The sequence below is a fragment of the Salarias fasciatus genome (assembly GCF_902148845.1).
Source record: "Salarias fasciatus chromosome 7 unlocalized genomic scaffold, fSalaFa1.1 super_scaffold_4, whole genome shotgun sequence".
NCBI classification, from domain to species: domain Eukaryota; kingdom Metazoa; phylum Chordata; class Actinopteri; order Blenniiformes; family Blenniidae; genus Salarias; species Salarias fasciatus.
The window spans coordinates 25,272,823-25,292,400 of record NW_021941229.1 but is presented as its reverse complement, the minus strand read 5'-3'; the positions used below and the strand labels follow the sequence as shown (position 1 = coordinate 25,292,400).

The 19,578-nt window shown below is 45.4% G+C and overlaps 3 protein-coding genes across 3 annotated transcripts; 1 reads left to right on the top strand and 2 right to left on the bottom strand.

Moving 5' to 3' along the window:
* The first annotated feature begins 2,537 nt into the window (after positions 1-2,537).
* cldn5b (claudin 5b) lies at positions 2,538-3,352 on the top strand. The gene has a single exon (XM_030085331.1). It carries the CDS (start codon positions 2,641-2,643, stop codon positions 3,286-3,288), a length of 648 nt encoding a protein of 215 aa, XP_029941191.1. The 5' UTR covers positions 2,538-2,640; the 3' UTR covers positions 3,289-3,352.
* Positions 3,353-6,596: 3,244 nt separating this feature from the next.
* On the bottom strand, positions 6,597-12,627 carry acads (acyl-CoA dehydrogenase short chain). The gene is made up of 10 exons (XM_030085322.1): positions 12,531-12,627; positions 11,278-11,438; positions 10,349-10,498; positions 10,143-10,254; positions 9,599-9,750; positions 9,340-9,510; positions 8,388-8,525; positions 8,209-8,304; positions 8,073-8,129; positions 6,597-7,998 (listed from the first exon to the last, which is right to left on the bottom strand). Exons 1-10 carry the CDS (start codon positions 12,556-12,558, stop codon positions 7,846-7,848), a joined length of 1,218 nt encoding a protein of 405 aa, XP_029941182.1. The 5' UTR covers positions 12,559-12,627; the 3' UTR covers positions 6,597-7,845.
* Positions 12,628-13,687: 1,060 nt separating this feature from the next.
* crybb1 (crystallin, beta B1) lies at positions 13,688-17,932 on the bottom strand. Its single transcript, XM_030085327.1, has 6 exons — positions 17,877-17,932; positions 17,583-17,726; positions 16,236-16,354; positions 15,035-15,167; positions 14,487-14,629; positions 13,688-14,099 (listed from the first exon to the last, which is right to left on the bottom strand). The coding sequence occupies exons 2-6, from the start codon at positions 17,703-17,705 to the stop codon at positions 13,922-13,924; spliced, it is 696 nt and encodes a 231-aa protein (XP_029941187.1). The 5' UTR covers positions 17,706-17,726; positions 17,877-17,932; the 3' UTR covers positions 13,688-13,921.
* Between the last annotated feature and the right edge of the window lie 1,646 nt (positions 17,933-19,578).

Sequence of the window (19,578 nt, the reverse complement as noted above, 5' to 3'; positions counted from 1 at the left end):
CTCTACGGGAGGGTCCAGGACCAGGGTCCAGGACCAGGGTCCAGGACCAGGGTCCACCTGTGGCTCCAGGTGGGCGGTGGCTTGTCGCTGTTCTGGGATGGATCAGGGGCCGCCTCACGTCACGAGCAGTTTTCTATGGAAGGCAAGATGAAGGACTGGAGGAAGTTGACATCATGGACTTGCTGGACTTCTGTTTTAAGAATCATGTTTTTAAAACTAACTTTACTGTTTGGAAAAGATTGTTTTGGGTCCTTTGGTTTAACGAGTCGAGCTGCAGGGACTTTCTGTGTGGCTGTAAACAGAAAGAAAACACAGCGAGCGGAGGAAGCATCTGGCTTCATGAGGACATGCAGAGGACTACACACACACACACACACACACACACACACACACACACACACACACACACACACACACACACACACACGTGTTTCAATCATCACTGTCTCTGATCATCAGCGTTGTGCTGAAGTTAACAGGAACTTGATCTTCTTGACCCACTCAGCTGCTACGTGATATCATGAATCATGAAATCACCCTCTCTCACACTGTGTGTGTGTGTGTGTGTGTGTGTGTGTGTCACTAACGATGTTTCCAGGTGCCGTGCTGATTGTGTTTGGCAGCAGGAATGTTGTTTTTCGGCGCGCTGACGTCCACGCTGGACCGACACCTGCTGACCTCAGAGTGAAAAGCTTGAGTTGGCGTCGGGTTCCATCAATAAAGCAGAACGTCTCGGCTCCTTCTCTCCTCCGCAGCAGAACAAATAATCACCGTTTGGATCAGAAACAACAGTAGTGCTGGAAACGAGAGCACGTCTTAATGACCCCATCATGAGTTTACAGATTAAAACCTGATTAAAGACCAGAATGTCTTCAGAGATCTGGAAGGAAATTTCTAATGGGGTTTGATTGAATCATGTTTACTGAGGAAGAAGAAAAGTAGATCACTGTGTCATCTGCATAGAGGGAATACCTATCATTCCATATATCCTGTTTATTCGTGTATAGAACAAACAGCAATGGTCCTGGTGTGGAGCCCTGTGGAACACCATCAGATTAAAGGCGAAACAAGGACAGTGAACTTGCAGGAGACTCTCCGAGGTCAGGAGGAGAACTTGAATTTGAACATTTAGATCTTAAACAGGTTTGAATATTTACATAAGTCATCGTTCTTTCCAGATGTTCTCCCGTTGACGTGTTGGGTATCTGACCCTAGAACCTCCGTTGACCCCGTGACCCAGATCTATGAACCCTGCCACCTCACCGGCCTCCTTTTCGCCGCTGTTTTCACCCATTTTGCTTTCTCGGGCCTCAACAAACACGCAGAGGAGCACAGCGGATGTCCGGAGCACCGATCGGCTCCATTGTGTTCCGACGGCGCTGCTGAAAAGTTTGTGGTGTTTTTGTTTTTCTGTGTTTCTGTCGGTCGGAGAGAAGTCACGACGTGCAGCTCGAGGAAAAACATCCTGAGCAGAGCGATGACAGGGGGAAGGAGCACTCAGGGACTCCAACACACACACACACACACACACACACACACACACACACACACACACACACACACGCCCCGGACAGGCCAAGAGGCCTCCACAGGACAAACACAACAAAAGCCAGGCAGAACATGCAGACTCCACACAGAGGGGAATCCAGCCTGAGCTGAACAGACGGAGTTTCTGAGACCAGTGGAGTGATCTCACTCACGCAGTTACAACCAGTCAACCAGATCCAGAACTGATTTATTATTCAGACCCGTAGTTTTCTCATTAAAATAACTGATTAAAAATGAAAGCATAGGCAAGTTTTGCTAGTTTTGTTTGTTCAGGTAGAACATGCAAACTCCACGCAGAAGGCTCCTGTCAGCTTCAGACTGGGGTAAGTAAGTCTGTGGGTTCAAATCCCTGACCATGACCCTTGACCTCCATCAGCTTCCAGGATGGGTGAACTGAAATGAATAAAGTACGAGTATGATTAGTTAATTAGTACTATAAGACACACTGTGCTGGGAAAGCCTCTCAAGTGGAAGGTTTCAGGTTTGATTCCCTGTCCTCCTTCCGTCCACACGTCAAAATGTATTTGAGAAAAACGGTGAATCCAGTTTTTGGAGGCAGATGTTTGGATGAATGTGATCGACTGATCACAAGATCAGAAAAAAACATTCACCTTCATTAAAATGATCTTAAAGTTAGTTATTAATATTTACTCTTCAAATAAAAAACTTCACATTGATTCAAATGTAAAACAATGTCTGATATAAACAACAGTCTTCCAGTGAAAAGCTGATGACTTTATTCTGGGAATCTTTTCTTGTTGCTGTTTTTGAAGTTGCTGATAACAAAGCCTTTCACCTCTGAGTGAAGTGAACTTTATTTCCACCACCTTCTCCAGAAGCCGCGAATCTCTGGAGAAGCGAAATGACTCCGCTCTGAATCACAGGAAGCCTCCACTCACGCGCCCCGGTGCACGCCCCCCTCATTGGCCGAGCCAGAGACGCACCGCGCGCTGATTGGCGCAAAGTTTTGCGGCGGTGATAAATGAGGAGTCCCGCCGCGCTCCGGACGCGGCAGAGGCGCGAGGACGGAGCCCGGCTGAGGAGCGCATCTCTCCCCGCGTCAGGACAGCCAGAGGACGGAAAGCCGCAGCCATGCTCGCCGCGTGTCTGGAGTTCGTGGGCCTGGCGCTGTGCGTGTCGGGCTCGCTGCTGGTGATGGTCGCGTGCGGCCTGCCCATGTGGAAGGTCACCGCCTTCCTCGACTCCAACATCGTGGTGGCGCAGACCATCTGGGACGGCCTGTGGATGTCGTGCGTGGTGCAGAGCACGGGCCAGATGCAGTGCAAGATGCACGACTCGGTGCTGGCCCTCACGCAGGACCTGCAGACGGCGCGCGCGCTCACGGTCATCTCCGCCGTGCTCGGCGTGGTGGGGCTCACGGTGACCGTGGCCGGCGCGCAGTGCACCAACTGCATCAGGGACGAGGCGGTGAAGGCGCGCGTGGTGCACGCGGGAGGCGTGGTGTACATCATGAGCGGGCTCTTCGTGCTCGTGCCGCTCTGCTGGATGGCCAACAACATCATCGTGGACTTCTACAACCCGCAGGTGCCGGAGTCCCGGAAGCGCGAGCTGGGCGCGGCCATCTACATCGGCTGGGCCGCGAGCGCGCTGCTGCTGCTGGGGGGCACGCTGCTGTGCTGCTCCTTCTCCCAGGGGGTCCGTGGCTCCTACCCCATCAAGTACGCCCCCACCAAGACCATCACGGCCAACGGGGACTTCGACAAGAAGCACTACGTGTAGCCTGCTCCACGCGCGCCTCCGGCGCACCGGGGACCCTGGATTTGGGGCCAAAGCGGCCAAAAAATAAGATAAAACGCGTGTGTGCGCTCTGGCGGGACTCTGGAGAGGACAAGATCATCCTGACTTTAACTTAAAGGCAGTAAAGTGTAACTTGAGTGTAAAATGCCAGTGCGCCTTTACGCAGGACTGTGCGTAAAGGCGCATCATGTGACTTTTAAATAATGTTCTTACAATCCAAGAAGTCATGTAAAAAGTAAATAAATAATAATGAAACGCTATAGCAGGGGTCTGCAACCTCCAACCTGCACTGCTCCAAAGCTCAACAGTATGATTTGTAAATAAGAATGTTATTTTTATTTAATCTGAAAACCAGAGTCACTTTCAAAAGGACTCCTAACTGACTAATCAGAGGCACAACGACTGAAATGGGAACAAAAAAAATCTGTAAAACCACAAGCATTGATGGGGGGAATGCAAATAGAGCTTTAAAAAAATCCTAAAGTGACAAGAATGTGAAAAAGAAAAAGGCTTGAAATGGAAAACTTCACTCGCAAAACGACTTTAAAAAGGAGACTCGTTCAAATGTGCGTAAAATGTCAAAAAATTAAAGTGAAACCACTGAATTCAGGTAGAAAACCAGCTGAAAATGTTTTAACTCAAACGTGTTTTTTGTTTGTACATTAAAACGTCTCTTTTGGCCGTTCAGGTTGCAGACCTCCGCGCTGTCCACTGGATCCACAGGATGCGCAGCGCACACACGTTATTTTTGTTGTTTATAGACTCATTTTTAACAGTTTTTACATATCAGAATGTGCAGGTTGTCTGTGTGCAGGTCCTGTGGTCAGAGAAATCCTTTCCTTTGCGTTGTTTTCCCACAGTGAACATTGCAGCAGCCTCACGTGCGCTCCTGTGATCGAACAGGGAATTTGCATTTGAAGGCATTGTACAGTTTTCCAGGGGTTTTTTTGTATTTTTTTTTATAATAAAGAAAAAAAAGCTTTGAATTGTCTGTCTTCATTTCCTGATTGGAGAATGTCTTTTAAATGCTAATGATCCTGGAATGAGGTCGTTCTCGTGGGAAAAGCCCTGTGGAGGTGGGGGTCGATGGATGGATCAGACACAGGAAACCTCTGTTTGACACTGATGTGGACACACACACACACACACACACACACACACACACACACACACACACACACACACACACAAAATTCTTTCCATTTAATTATTTACTGTAGAATTCATCATGCTCTCAAAAATAATTTGAGATTTTTAAATTTCAGTATGAATGAACAAGTTTAGGAAAAAACATTGTGAACAATGAACACGTTTTACTGTATATTTAGGCATGATTGCTCAGGAGTTCTCACTATCAACATTTCAGTATTCGTGCACATTTCTGGAAGGTTATAACTAATAAAAAAAAAACATAAATGTTTATTTTCTTTCATATTGTCACTAAATGAACCATGACTTCTCAGTCATTATTTCCTTTGTTGGTATCTTCTTTAAACATTTAGCTGCCTATTCGGGTGGAAATTCATTTATTTGAATGGATTTGTCAAATTTAATAATATTAAGTGACATTTTTCTTTCATATTTAGAAAAAATGAATATTTATAATAATTTTAAGTACATGTAATATTTTTTCTTTGCAATAAAACAATAATCAATTCATTTTTTTCTTTTAAAATGTACTTTGCATGTTTGAACGTCAGTAAAAATTCAGTTTTGACCTAAAATTGGACTGTTTGTACAATCTTTTTGACTTTTGCAAGAGGGCTGTTAAAGAGAAAGCGTATGAAGTGATGGATAAACGTGGAAAATGAAGCAAACGCCCTGAAAGAGTACAATGGGTCATCAGCCTCCGAACACGTGCGCTTGTTTGTTTGTGAAATGGAGGAAACAAATAATGGCCACCGAATGACGCAAAACACGATCGGCTGCGGCGGTTCTCACACACACACACACACACACACACACACACACACACACACACACACACACACCCACACTGGGACGGAGCGGCGTGGCCGTGCACGGCGAGCACAATGCGGCCTGCGGCCTATCACCGGGATCAGCACAATCAGCAGCACCCAGCGGCAGGAAGCCTGGCCTAGATCTGCACCGGAGGGGCAATCAGGGACCTCACGTGGAGACACACACACACACACACACACACACACACACACACACACCACACACACACACACACACACACACACACACACACACACACACACACGCACACACACACACACACACTAATCAGCTACAACAACACAGCACAGTGCACACAAACAAACAAACCCGAAGTGGGGCAGGACTCGGTTTGGTTCCAGGTCAGTAGAATCAGTTTAAACTGGACACTGAAGTTTACCGTCATCGAACGCAGCGCGTTCCGTTTGTCCTCCGAAGCGGGAATTAACGAGCTGTTTGAGCAGAACTTCCAGGACTCGGAAAGTCAACACGTGGAGGTGGAGACTAGTTTAGCCTGGTGATGGAGGGTCAGTCCTGCGTTGGGCTCAACGGTTATTTCAGTCATGTTTAAGGTCAATTAGAGACACGGTTTCAGACTCGAGACACTAGACTCGTTGTGGACGTAGCTTAAGTTGGGTTTAAAGTTGTTCTACACCAACTTCAAGACTTGGTTTGGACTGACCGACGAGTTGAAAACTAGCTGAGACATGAGGCTACTTCAGCCGTAGACCAGTTTGGGACCCGTTAATGAGTCGTTCCATTTACTGTACATTAGTTCATGATTGGGTTTGGATCTATTTCTGATTTTAGACCAGCTCAACACCGGTTTAGGACTTGGTTTGAAACTATACAAGTCTAGTACTAGTTTTTTAATAAGTCCAAAAGTGGTTCTAAGACAAGTTGAGGACTTGTCTCACTTCTGTGATGCTACTTTTGACTTGGTTTAATCCAACTAAAAAGACTAGTTTTAAGTTGGTTTTTAACTACACTAGTCAAAGACTAGATCCCAAACTAAACTAATTTATGTCAAGTTCTGGACTTGGTATCACACCAAGTATGCTAGACAAGGTCTCTATCAGAACTTGGATAAACTGCACTAGTTTTCTATACCAAACTTGATTTGAGAAACGTTTTTCAGCCTGGTATAAACCAACTGGACTACTTAAGAACTATGTTTCAGTCCACAAATGAATTAAATTGAGTTTCTGTCTATTTGTTGTGTTTTTCTTTTAGACGTTCCACAGCTAGTTTTCTGTTGTTCACTCGCCTGATAACCGAAGCGCCTCCGTCATGTAAACAAATGAAGAGTCTCCTGAAGGCGGCGTTGTTCTTAAACAGATTTAATCGTCCGTTACAGTTGCTCATAATCCATTCACAGAGTTGAAAAGTGAATCCATAAATCCTTTTATCAACTACAAAATCCCATAATTGTGTTTTAATAGCGTCATCTGCACACAATAAATTACATTCAGATATGTACAAGCTGCTGAGGCACCGCAGGTCTGAGGCCTCAGGAATCCTCCTCCTCCAGGACGCCGCAGAACGCTGATTCCGAGAGGGAAACTGGGACTGAAGAGTCAGACAGACTCAGAAATGGGTCAGGAGGCCTGGAGGCTCTCCGTCGCCCTCTGCTGGTTCACACATCAAAGGGTCGAGTTCACATAATTTAGTTATCATATTCACTGAAGTTCAAGCAAATCTCAAGGCTGGAAAATGAGAAATGTGGAATATTTGGGTCTGAGGCGTCTTTAAATAGAGCTATGCAGGTCCTGCAGTGGCCACTAGAGGTCAGCACAGTCCAACTGAGAGAAGCCTTCCTATGTTTGACAAAAGAAGATGATAAACTCCTGAGTTCATGCATGAAAGAAGACCCACATTCTGTCAGCCACACGAGGAAAACCCCCAGAATCAGGTGGAACCAACCAAGTTATAAATGAGCAGGAAAAACCTTAAATGTCAAAAGAAGCAGTTTGACTGTTTTTTTGATGAATCAGAAGAATAAAACTGGAAAACGTCCCTTTTCTATCTCAGCTCATTACAACTGTTATTTATGAATTTCTGCAGCTTTTGAATCGTTTAAACTGTTTGATTCGTATCGACTCGTCTCTCCTGGTCCGTTTCATTAGTATTCCATCTTTTCATCTATATACACGTTTTATTCTCATTTCTGCAGATCAGCTTTAAACACATCCTACTCTCTGTAATTTTAGAAAAGTAAATCTATAAAAATAAAAGTCATTTTAATTCCGTGTGAAACTAAACAGAAGAAGCTTATTAGTCCGCCTGTATGGGACTGAAGAAAACGAAGCTTCGTTTGCTTTTTTTAAATCTCTGATTGGAGGCAGAATTTAGGAATCGAACCCTGAAGAGGAGAAGAGAGGAGTGAAGGTCAGCCGTCCTGGAGTTTCTGGATCTCGAGTTAATCGGATGTTCTCACGGAGATTCCTGGTTTCTGTTAAACTGAGGTGAAGCGACACACAGACAGCGGCGCGGTCCGTCCAGACCCGTCTCAGGACCCGACCGGAACGTTCCGTCCCGCTGCCGGAGGCGTGAGTCCGTGGCTCCGCCGCTCGGCGCCTATAGCTGGTACTCCTTGAGGACCTGCCCGGCGATGACCAGCCGCTGGATCTCGCTGGTTCCCTCGTAGATCTCGGTGATCCTGGCGTCGCGGTAGTGCCGCTCGGCCGGCATGTCGGTCACGTAGCCCATCCCGCCCAGGATCTGGATGGCCTGGGGAGACAGAGCGGAGCGTGAGGAGGCGGCGCCTGCAGGCGTTCGACCGCCCGCCGCCCGGCCTCCGGTACCTGATGGGCGCAGAAGGTCGCCGCCTCGGACGCCGCCAGCTTGGCCATCGCCGCCTCCTGCAGGTGGAAGGAGGGACGGTAATCAGAGACTCTGCCAGAGGACGCCCCGTCCAGGCAGGCGAGGAAGACTACGTACCTTGATGAAGGGTTTGTGCGAGTCTCGCAGGATGGCGGCCTTCCAGGTGAGCAGGCGGGCGCTCTCCACCGCCAGCGCCATGTCGGCCAGCTTGAACTGGAAGGAAACCGCGAATCAGAAATCAGCGCTGGAGCTGGAACGCCGGAGCGTCGCCGCCTCCCCGCCGTCCGCCGTCTCACCTGCACGGCCTGCAGCTTCCCGATGGGCGCCCCGAACGCGTTCCGCTTCTGAGCGTAGTCGGCGGCGCAGTCCAGGGAGGCCTGGGCGATGCCGAGAGCCTGCGCCGCGATGCCGATCCTCCCGCTGTCCAGGGTTTGCTGGAGGAGCAAGCAGAGCAGCGCCCGGGTTTACGCCACAGATCAGATTCAGTCGGAACGGAGAGAAACCGAGTCGCTTCCAAAGCCGCGGTTCAGTCACGGCGATCCGCCGCGTCTCTGAAAAACCTGTTTCGTGCTTCCATCTGAGTTCCCCTGCTTCATGTCCAGACAAAGACCCGAGTGTTTAATCAGGAAACTGATTCATTCAGAACAAAGCGCCTGCGTTCAGGTGAACAGAGTCCATCCAACAATAGAACCGGCGTTCAGGCTCTTCTCATCAGGAAACGCCGTCTGAACTCTCCTGTTTCATAACGATCAGATTTCAGGCTATCACGTTGATATGTAACAAAAAAACATTTTCAGTGACTCGGAGCTCTGTTACGGTGTGAATCCACACCTCAAACCAGGAGCGGGAGTCACATCCATCCTGTACTTCAACAGTTTTCTTATAGGTTCTTCTTTTACTTTTTAAAATACATAAAAATGATCCATCTTTTGAACAAATCACCTTTTATTCACAGTAATATATTGATGATCACACTGAACACTGAACTATCTGTGGATCATCTGGTGCCGAGCAGCAAAAAGAGAAGAAAAACTTTTATTTTGAAAGTTTATATTCAAATTTCTGTTAGTCTGCATTGACTTTTATTTTGAAAAATGCTGCTGGTCTGTGGAAAAAAAAAGATGTTTCAAAGCAGTCTTATTGATTCTACAGGATTTTTAAATTATTATTATTTTCATTATCCATCCCTGCTTCAGGCACAACCAAAGTGTTCTTGCAGACGGGGGCCATAAAGAGCGCCAGACCCACCATGGCGATCTTGAACCCGGCCCCTCGGGGCCCCAGCATGTTGTCCAGCGGCACCCTGCAGTCCTCCAGGATGATGTTGGCGGTGGACGAGGCTCTGATGCCCAGCTTGTCCTCCCTCTTGCCCAGAGAGAGGCCCGGGTGCGGCATGGGGATGAGGAAGGCGCTGATGCCCTGCGCAGACAGAGGGAAGGAGGGAGGGAGGTCAGCGCCCGCTCGCCGGCGCCGCCCCGGTGGCCGAGCGGAGGCGCGGGCGCCGTGCCTTGTGCTTCAGCTTCTTGTCGGTGGTGGCGAACACCACGGTGGCCGCGGCGTCCCAGCTGTTGGTGATCCAGGCTTTGGTCCCGTTCAGCACCCACTCGTCTCCGTCCTGACGGGCCGTCGTGGAGGCGGCGCCGGCGTCGCTGCCGTTACCTGGAAACCGCCGCACGAACGAAAACGTCTTTAATGGAGGAATGATCCAGAAAAACACTCATCTGAAGAGAATCTGAACTCCAAATAATGTCAACCACTACCGGTAAAGCTGACAGGATGGATGGATGGATGGATGGATAGGAGGATGGATGGATGGATGGATGGATGAATAGGAGGATGGATGGATGGATAAATAGGAGGATGGATGGATGGACGGATGAGAAGATGGATTGATGGTTAGATGGGAGGATGAATGGATGGGAAGATGGATGGATGATGGACGGGTGGATGGGTGGACAGATGAATCGGAGGATGGATGGATGGACAGACAGATGGAGGGACGGATGGGAGGATGGATGGATGGACAGACAGATGGATGGACGGATGCTTACCTGGCTCGCTGAGGGCGAAGCAGCCCACCTTCTCTCCGGTGGTGAACGGCGTGATCCAGTCCTTCTTCTGCTGCTCCGATCCAAACTTCAGAATCGGCCCGATGTACAGAGACTGATGGAGACGGAATGCACAGCGGGACGTGAGGACACACACACACACACACTCTCTGCTCACACACACACACACAGTTCCTGAGTGGACTGACGTTGTTGACGGACACCACCACCCCGGTGCTGGCGCAGCCCCGGCTGATCTCCTCCATGGCCAGGCTGTAGGCCAGGTAGTCCATCCCGGCTCCGCCCAGCTCCTCCGGGACCTCCATGGCCATGACGCCCATCTGGCCCAGCTCCTGGATCTGAACACACAGCCGTTCAGTCTCCACCGCCTCATTCATCAGACCGCCTGAAGAATCCACACCTCGTATTCCACACTGATCTGCCCCCCGACCTGCAACCTGATCCATCTGAGCTGCATATGTACACTTTTAGTTCTCAACCTCCTGCGCTTTATCTGCTTGAGTTGAATATTCACAGGTTCTGAGGTTCATTTGTTGTTGTTTTCAGTAAAAAAAAAATGAATATCTATGAGTTTGTCACATTCTTTCAGCATGTCTCAGTAGCCGTTATCTGCCACACCGTTTTTTCACTGCTCCTGTGAAGACGGGAGTCCAGAGTTTACAGCTTCTTAATGTTTTTGGTCAAAATCGCATCAAGGAAAAACATTTCTGGCTCCTCCTCTGAAAAGCTGTTGTATATTCACATCTTGACGATCTGTTTATCTGAAGAACATGTCACATTTTAACTTCCATTTCAACTTCACTTTTGTAGTGTTTTTTGTAAACCAATGTCACCTAATGATACAACATCTGACTCTTAAAATGCAATTCGCCAATATTGGCTCTATTTTATCATCAATTATGATCTATTACTCCTGTAAAAGGAGATCTGGCTCTTTCCCTGTAAATGATCAATTTAAACTCAAAGTTTTCTCCTATTTTAGCTCAATGTTCGCATCTAAAACTAGTTTGTCGAGTAGTTTTGGTGTCCATGTTAGGTACAGGAATCACTCTTGGCCTCCTGATAAGGGGATTTAATCTGGGCACTGGCTGACGGGATCTCTGCTCTGTGCCGGTACCTGCTTGGCAGGGAAGACATGATCTTTGTCCAGCTTGCCAGCGATGGGCGTCAGCTCGCGGTCTGCGTAGTCTCTGCACGTCTGTCTCAAGAGCTGGTGGGTGTCCGGCAGCTCGGCCAGCTGGGTGAGGCTCCGACAGCCTCCGATGCACAAACGGAGAGCTGAGAGAGGGAAGTTAAGGATTCATTAAATATTCACCTGGATAGCAACTTTTAGACAAGCTGGTAAAGTTCAAAGTGCTTCGGCGATGAGAACAGTTCAGGATTAAGCATAAATGACATTATGCAGTTGCTTTGGAGAGAATAAAAATGCTGTCTTCTGAATTAACACAGAAAATATTTTGATTATTATGCAATTTTTTTGTTGCTTTCAGGGGTAAAAATGCCCTCTCTGCATGTTTTCTGGACATTTTAGGTCATTTTATATCTCTTCTTGTTTATTTTTACTCTATGCTTCTGAATTACTTCACTTTGTGCCTCAAAATGATCAATTCATATCTTCTCAGAGTTCATTTTTAAATCATGTTGATTGAAATTAAGCTATTCAATGCCAATGTCTCCATTTGCAGTTTATTAATAGATCACATACTTGTCATTTTAAGCCACTAATTCAACAGTGTAGCATCATATGTTTTTTTTTGTTTTTTTTTGCATTTAACTGTTGATATTGTGTCTCTGTGAGGGTCATTCTGCATTTCCTCTTGACTTTATTGGCTTTTCTGTTTCTTTATTCCTCCTTTAAAGATATTCTTTCACTGTCTTTGAACGCAGCACAGGCTCACAGGAGTTGAACGTGATTTGGGTGAAAGGTCACGATCTGCCTGCGTCTTCACCTTCACCTCGCTGTGACAGTTTTATTTAAAGCCTGAGCACAAGGTAAACACATTTATCCTTATTTACTCTCTTTGTGCGAGTTTGGAGATGTTTATTAGTGATAGTTTAGCTTGCTAATGTAGCTTCGAAGCTAACGTTTACCCCGCGTTTCACGCAGCTTCTCCTCATGCTGGACAGTAATGACTATACTTTACGGTTTTACCAAATATATGTAAGCTTTAGTGTTAAACCGAGCTGTTTATGAGTGAATCCAGATGTATGCAGCAGCTGGCTATGAGGCTAAGCTAAGCTAACCTCTTTTCTCTGTGACATTTCCATTCACGAAAAGCTAATATGAGGCTACCTAATACTGTCGCCGCTACATAAAGTCTCCTTCCATTACGACAAGTTATCGCGTCTTTCTCCTGTCCGTGGACTCACCTTTTCTTGCTTTAAAAAGTGCAGCCATGTCACCTTCCCCCTCGCTCCTTTACATACAACTACAAACCTCCAGCACACTGTTTTTAACCGGGTTTCATAAACTGCGCTGATGCTTTCATGAGCATCCGTAATTTTAGCAATCAATCGTCGTGAAGCGCACAAAAAAGCCACCTCTGAAACAGTACATTCGTTTAAAATCAACAGGTTTTCCCTTTATAGTAAGCTTGCAGTTTATTATGCATTTTTCAGTTACGGATGAAGAATTTTTTGAACGTTCTTTCAAAGTGAAAACGCTCAATGCGATAGTTCTGTGACTTCCGAGTATAGTTAAAACGACGATCAGGAGACCGTGAAGGCAGCACGTGTCCCCAATGAACACGCCTGATTTTCGACTTTTCTCTCTACTGCTGGTTAATAAACACCTAATGAAAGGCGAATATCTTTATTATAAAGTTAATAAACACCTTTAGATCTGTGTCACAGGTAAGAACAATCAAAGTATTGTAAAGATAAAGTTAATAATCCACTCTGGACAGGGGTATACAGGGAATATTGATTATATTATTAGCTATTTGAAGATTTTGTGGCTTTCTTTTTAGCTTATTTGTGCGTCTTTGAATAGTTTATTAATTTGTTTGTGGGTGTGTGTGTGTGTTAGTAGTTTTGTGTCTCTTGGTGATTGTATTGGGTTTCATTTGGAATTGTATGTTTTGTGGTCTTTTATGGGGGTTTATTAGTATTTTTGCACTGTGTTGTTAATTCAGCCATTCTCTGACATAATCTTCTGTCTTTTTTGATAAGTTTACTCCCTTTTATTAGTTTATATTTCATTTTGAGGCTTTTTTTGTGTGTGTTGATAATGACATTTGGTCTTTTTGTCAAGATTTCCTTATTTTTTGGAGTTTTTCTGTATGACGTTGTCTTTTTTGAATTCTATTTTTTAAACAACTATAATCATTTGACATGATATAGTCATAATGAGTATTTATAATTCTTTTTAGCGATATTGTTTATTTTTGAGGGGGTATGTGTTCTTACTTGTATACATACGTATCATTGTAATTATATGTAAGAAAGCCTTGAACAGAAGAATCGTGAATCAGTGCAGTCGAGGTTCAGGTTCAGGTTTTTCACAACATGTTTATTGTTTAGCACCATAAAAAGTCACTTAATGTTGTCCCGTGTGTCTGCTCTCAGTCTGTCTTTCCTTCGGGATGGAGCGGTGAAGGCGGTGGTTGGTGTCGGTGGAGCTTCAGGAAAAGACTGGAGATCGGAGAGAAGGTTGTGGTGGGGTCGGGGTGGGGTCAGGGTCAGGGTCAGGGTCAGGGTAGGGGTCGGGGGTCGTCTGGAGAGATAAAAGGCTCGAGAGGGCCGCGGGCGGGGGAGGCCGTTCACTTGCTGGCGGAGGTGAAGGTGAAGCATCCTCTCTGGTGGAACTGCATGTCCCGGATGCGGCGCATGGACTGGATCTGGGGCTGGAAGGCGCAGAAGTCGTTGTAGTGTCTGTAGTCGCCGCACTCGAACAGGTACTGGTAGCCTCTGTATCCGGGGTACTGGTAGCCCACCCAGCTGAGGACAGGGACAGACGGACAGAACATCAGGACCAGTCGGCAGGATTACAGAGATTCACAAAGCATCGACTGAGTTCTCCTGTTCCTGTGAGTTCAGGTTGTTGAGGAAGGTCTACATGAGGCGAAGTGTGTACTAGAGGATTCTTTAGGTTCTTTTTTTCAGTTAAATGTATAAGGAAACTGTAGGATTGTCACTTTGCAGGCTTTTGTTTGAAGCTGGGCATCAGTCATAAGGAAGGTTGTGAAAACATTTCTGAGGAGATTTACCAGTCAACAGCGTCTTACTGGTCTTGAAAGTGCTTCCAAGTGGGTTTCTGAATGTTTAAGGCCTGGATGGTTTCTTACTGGTGTTTTAAGTGGTTGTGCTCATTGTGGCTGTACTCACGCTCCGCCGGGCACCCTCACGCTGCCCACTCTGTCGCAGAAGCCGTGCGCCCACAGGGTGGGCACGTCGTCCTCCTGGATCTCCATCTTGTTGCCCTTGAAGTCGGAGAGCTCGTACAGGCAGATCTTGTGCTCCAGGCTGTCCTGAAGGGCGGAGAGAGGCTCAGAGTGAGTGCAATACCGCTGCAGGTCTGCAGGGGGCGGTGTGGGGGCTCATATGAAACACAGTCAGCCTCCTCATGACATCACGTGGGAAGCTCATTTCCTCCTGAGCAGGGAAACAGGCCCACATGTCCCAAAACTCAGCTCCACATGTCAGTAATGTCATATTTGAAACTAAATTTGACTTAATAGTAGTGAAAAAGGTGGAGGAAATGTTTTGGGGTGTATTTTATTTCTCTTTCTAAAAGGTGAAAAATATTTTTTTGTTTTCTGTTTCTAAAATGTGATTTCCCCCCCCCCCCTGATTTTCTGGAAAAGTTCAGCCTTGTGGTGTTTTAATGAAGAAAACTGTAAATGTTAGTGAGTGCGGAGGGCGCTGGGCGGTACCATGCGGATGGGCCTGAGGGACATGAGGCAGTCACTGCGGTAGGAGTTGCTCCAGGTGTCCCAGCGAGGATACTCTCCCTTCTCCAGGATGAACATCTCCCCACGGAAGTTAGTCTGCTCGAAGGCAACAAAGCTGGAGGAGGAAGAGGAGGAGGGGGAGGAAGAGGAGGAGGAAGAGGAGGAGGGGGAGGAAGAGGAAGAGCAGGAGCGGAAGGGGAGAGGAGGAGGAGGAGGAAGGGGGACAGAAGTGTGTTCAGATCAAATCATGTTTCTCTCAGTTCAAGTTGACCTGCAGCCTTTAAAAAGTGACTTTAAAGCAGCCTTTAAAACTTCATTCAACAGGTGGAGGTGATCAGGGTCTAACAGGTTGGAAAGTTAACTAATTCTACAAAAAGGTAAATTGTTCACATTTTTGCATTTTTTAAAATAAGCTTAATAAAAATTCATATTTTGACACTGATATTACTTAAATAGAATTTGAGCCACTAAAAAAGAAAAAAAAGTCAGTAAAAAGGAGATTGTTCTTTATTTTCTATACTTATTTTAACCCAAAAAGTTTTTCATTGTCATTAATTCTGGACTGATTCTTCTCCATGACAATAATTTAAATGAAAATGTAATCAATATATTTTGTCCTTATTTAAATTTGTGCTTTTATGTTAAAAAAAATAAACTGAATTACACTGAATAATTTTTTATTTCAAACTTTCTGTATAATATCTTAAAGTGAAAATACTTATTAATTTTCCTCCCAAAATGCAATTAATTATTTGATTGGAATACTTCCTGGACTTTATTGTGATATTAAACAAACTTTTGTAAAAGCTAGAAATATTTTTTCTACTTGAAAAATTCAACAGTACATTTTCTTTGTGTATTTCTGTTTTATTATATGTATTTCAAACCGCTGTGGAGTTTTAACTCTTCCAGCTGGTTTTTATTCCTGTTAGTTACTGTAAATGAAGGAATAATTAAAGTGATCTCACTGGAATTAATTGAATTCTGCATATTGGAATAATTATTATGATGATGAAACCGTAGGAATGAGACGACAAAATTAATAATAAATCAAGTCAATACTTACATTAACTGGAAAATAGCAAATCTGAATCAATTGAATTCTAATTCAGTTTAAAAGAAGCTCTGTGTGTGTGTGTGTGTGTGTGTGTGTGTGTGTGTGTGTGTGTGTGCTCGTGCTTACGGGCCGCACTCCACGATGATACTGCGCACTCTGTCCATGCCGCGGTCACACACGTTCATACACTCGTTCTGGACCTCGATCATGCGGCCCTGGAAGTTCTCCTGGTCGAACAGCATGATCTGGAACCGGGACAGAACAGAGTCAGGAGGTCCAGAACCTCTGGGCCCAGTCTGGACCCGGCCCGCTGTCCTGGTCTCACTGGGAAACCACATCTAGTGGCTCCACATGACTGTCAGCCGTCTGGGTTTCAGACCGATCCAACTGACAGAGTCCAGCTTCACTCTAACTGAGAGAGGATGGATCTGGTTCAGGGTCCTGGTCTGTCTGGAAGGACTAGTTCTAGGATTCTGGTTCTGGTTTAAAGAATCTGGGTTTGGTTTGAAGAATCTGGTTATGCTTTAAGGATTCTGTTTTGGGTTGATGGAGTTTGGGTTTAATTTAAATAATCTGGGTTTAGTTTAAACAATCCAGGTTTATTTTTGTGGGGCAAACACATTCCCTTTTTTTCTCCCACTGAATTAGAAAAACTCTTTTTTAAACTTGTTATATAACTTTTATTTCTTAAATATAATTGAGACATTCTGAAATCTGTGTAGATCTAATAATGATATTATGTTGGTCAGCCAATATCAGAATGTCTCCTACAATTATTTATTGAATGTATTAATAATAAAAAGGAAAAAATGCTATTTTTACTACTTTTGCTAACTTTTGAATCAAAGTATGATATTTATAGATACTTAAATGAAAAAAAGTCACAAAACGAAGCCAACTGTTCCTGACTACGTAAAAAAACCCCGGATTTTTGCACACATGAGATTTAACTAGCAGCCGCTTCTACTTTATTTTACATTTTGGAATCAAAATCCTGCCTCTTTTCAAACTTTTTTCTCAACACTACAGTTGATTTGTGAATAAAAATATACTTTACATACTAATAATTTAGAGTGGTGAAGTACTGTAACTGCCACGTTTATAAAAACACTGACAGAAGCCTGTATATCAACAATATGACACATATTTTACACCCTTTTTTGTATTTTGGCTTTTGGATGCTTTAACTAACTTTATATCCAGTTGTGTTAATTATTCAACTGGAAAAAATAATCAGCTGTTGATCTAAAGTGTTGCTTTTCAAAGGCAATTTGTCAAAATTTGTGTGAAAAAAGTCAAAAATCACACATCTGGGATCATTAATGAAGCTTTTTTTCAGGCTTTCTGAAGATATTTTAAACTATTTGGTTGTAACATTGAGGACTTTTTGTATTTGAGGGTGTTTAATGAAGAATAAAACCACATTGAGCTGGTTTCAAGCAGAGGCTGGGATGAGGTGAAATGCGGACTCACTCTGAAGGATCCCATGCCGGGCTCGCCGGTCTTGGTGGCCTTGCTGGAGGCGGCGGGGGCCGGGGCTCCCTTGTCCTTGGCGTCGGTGCCCTGGCTGGAGGCGGACTTGGCGGTCTGAGACATGGCGAGGGGCTTCAGGAGAGTCTGGCGGAGGGAGAGACGGAGGCACCGGGTGAACTGGAGGTGCCGGGAGGGGGCTTGGACCAGAGGCACATCAGGCTCATGTTTTGGGGTGTGTTTTTGGGGCGTCTGGTTCTGGTTGTGGTTCTGGGTGTGGTGTCCGTGTGTCCTTACCTGCGTCAATCTAGCTGGCGAGTGCCGTGTGAGGGATGCTGGCTCGTGCTGGTCCCCTCCAGGCTCCGCCCGGGCTTTTATACCCTGGCAAAGGCCAGAGGCAGAGGCTCACCGCACAATGAAAGCCCCTCGTCATCACAGTCGGCCCGAGCCGGGGCCGGCGGGTCGTGGCACAGCCCAGAAACGCCGCCGGCCCCCCCTACCCCGGCTCCCCGGGCCCCCCCCCCCCCCCCCCCCCCGGGGCCTGCCCGTAAGCATTTCACAGTCAAAGGAAAGCCCTGAGCCGGCGGTTTCTGCCCACCGCTGCCGGCCGCCGGCCGCTGGGCTGCAGCTGCAGCAGGGACCAGGAATGCAAAAGGTTCAGAGACACAAAGACGCAAATCCTCCCGCTCTGAAGCACACAAACACTTTATTTAGTCCTGGAAAACAAAGACCGGCCGGCTCGGTCCCCCCGGCCCTCCACGGTCTCCCTCACACGATTTTTAAAAAAATATTTATCCACCTATTTTTTTTTTTCAAATAAATTGGAATATTTTTGTTATTGTTATTTTTATGATTTATACTGATTACAGCGTTGTAATTTTTTTTTATTTGGAAATTATATTTTATTGCCATGTCTTTTTTTCTTTTTTTAAGCTGCTTTGCTCTACCTTCACCTCTGCTTTAAAAGTTGTTTTCATGTATTTACAAAAATAATATTTTGGATTTTTGTTCGTCTCTTTCCACTTTAAATTGTTTAGACACTTTGGTTTGTTTGGAATTTGTTTTATTTTTTCAGGTTGCATTTTTCAGTCAAGTATTTTTATTGAATTATGTTTTAAATTATTTTCTGACAACTTATCAGAGCGTTTTACATTTTGCACCATGCCATTCCTGCCTATGTGTTCATTTCTTCCTTTACTTTTTTGTTTGCTAGCAATGTAGAATAGCTTCATGTGAATTTTTTTAATCAGCTGATTTTTTTTAATCCTATTTTGATTTATTTTTGTGCACTTTATTCAAAATGCTAAGATTTTACTTATTTTATTGTTTAATTTATTCTATAATCAAGGTAAAGTACAATTAAAATGACTTGCTTTTTATGCATTCTATTTAACTAATGTATTTTTTGTAGTGTTCCCCCCACCTATTATTGGTTGGTTGGCTGGTTTAGTAGGTTGGTTGGTTTGGTTATCGGTTGAGTGGTTGGTGTGGTTGGTTGTTTGGTTGGTTGGTTAGTTGGTTGCTTGCATTGGTTGGGTTGTCAATTGTTTGGTTGGTGGATTGGCTGGTGGATTGATTCGTGTGCTTGGCTGGTTGGTTGGTTGGGTTGTCGGTTGATTGGTTGGTTGTTTGGTTGTTTGCTTGCTTGCTTTGGTTGGTTGGTTTATCGGTTGCTTGGTTGGTTGATTGATTGGTGGCTTGGGTCGTGTGGTTGGTTGATGGATTGGTTGGTTTGATTGGTTGGTGGATTGGGTCGTGTGGTTGGTTGGTGGATTGGTTGGTTTGATTGGTTGGTGGATTGGGTCGTGTGGTTGGTTGGTGGATTTGTTGGTTTGATTGGTTGGTGGATTGGGTCGTGTGGTTGGTTGGTGGATTGGTTGGTTTGATTGGTTGGTGGATTGGGTCGTGTGGCTGGTTGGTTGGTTGAGTTGTCGGTTGTTTGGTTGGTTGATTGGTTGGTGGATTGGGTCGTGTGGTTGGTTGGTGGATTGGTTGGTTT

Bases quoted from the DNA above. Each gene is read 5' to 3' on its own strand.
- crybb1 (XM_030085327.1), bottom strand. From the start codon at position 17,705: ATGTCTCAGACCGCCAAGTCCGCCTCCAGCCAGGGCACCGACGCCAAG. The intron at 16,355-17,582 runs GTGAGTCCGCAT...TCCCGGTTCCAG, and splicing joins CCGGCATGGGATCCTTCAGA to ATCATGCTGTTCGACCAGGA. The intron at 15,168-16,235 runs GTAAGCACGAGC...TTCCTCCTCCAG, and splicing joins ATCATCGTGGAGTGCGGCCC to CTTTGTTGCCTTCGAGCAGA.
- acads (XM_030085322.1), bottom strand. From the start codon at position 12,558: ATGGCTGCACTTTTTAAAGCAAGAAAAG. The intron at 9,751-10,142 runs GTAAGCATCCGT...GGCGGTTTCCAG, and splicing joins CTTCGCCCTCAGCGAGCCAG to GTAACGGCAGCGACGCCGGC. The intron at 8,526-9,339 runs GTGGGTCTGGCG...TTGCTCCTCCAG, and splicing joins CCGGGTTCAAGATCGCCATG to CAAACCCTGGACAGCGGGAG.
- cldn5b (XM_030085331.1), top strand. From the start codon at position 2,641: ATGCTCGCCGCGTGTCTGGAGTTCGTGGGCCTGGCGCTGTGCGTGTCG.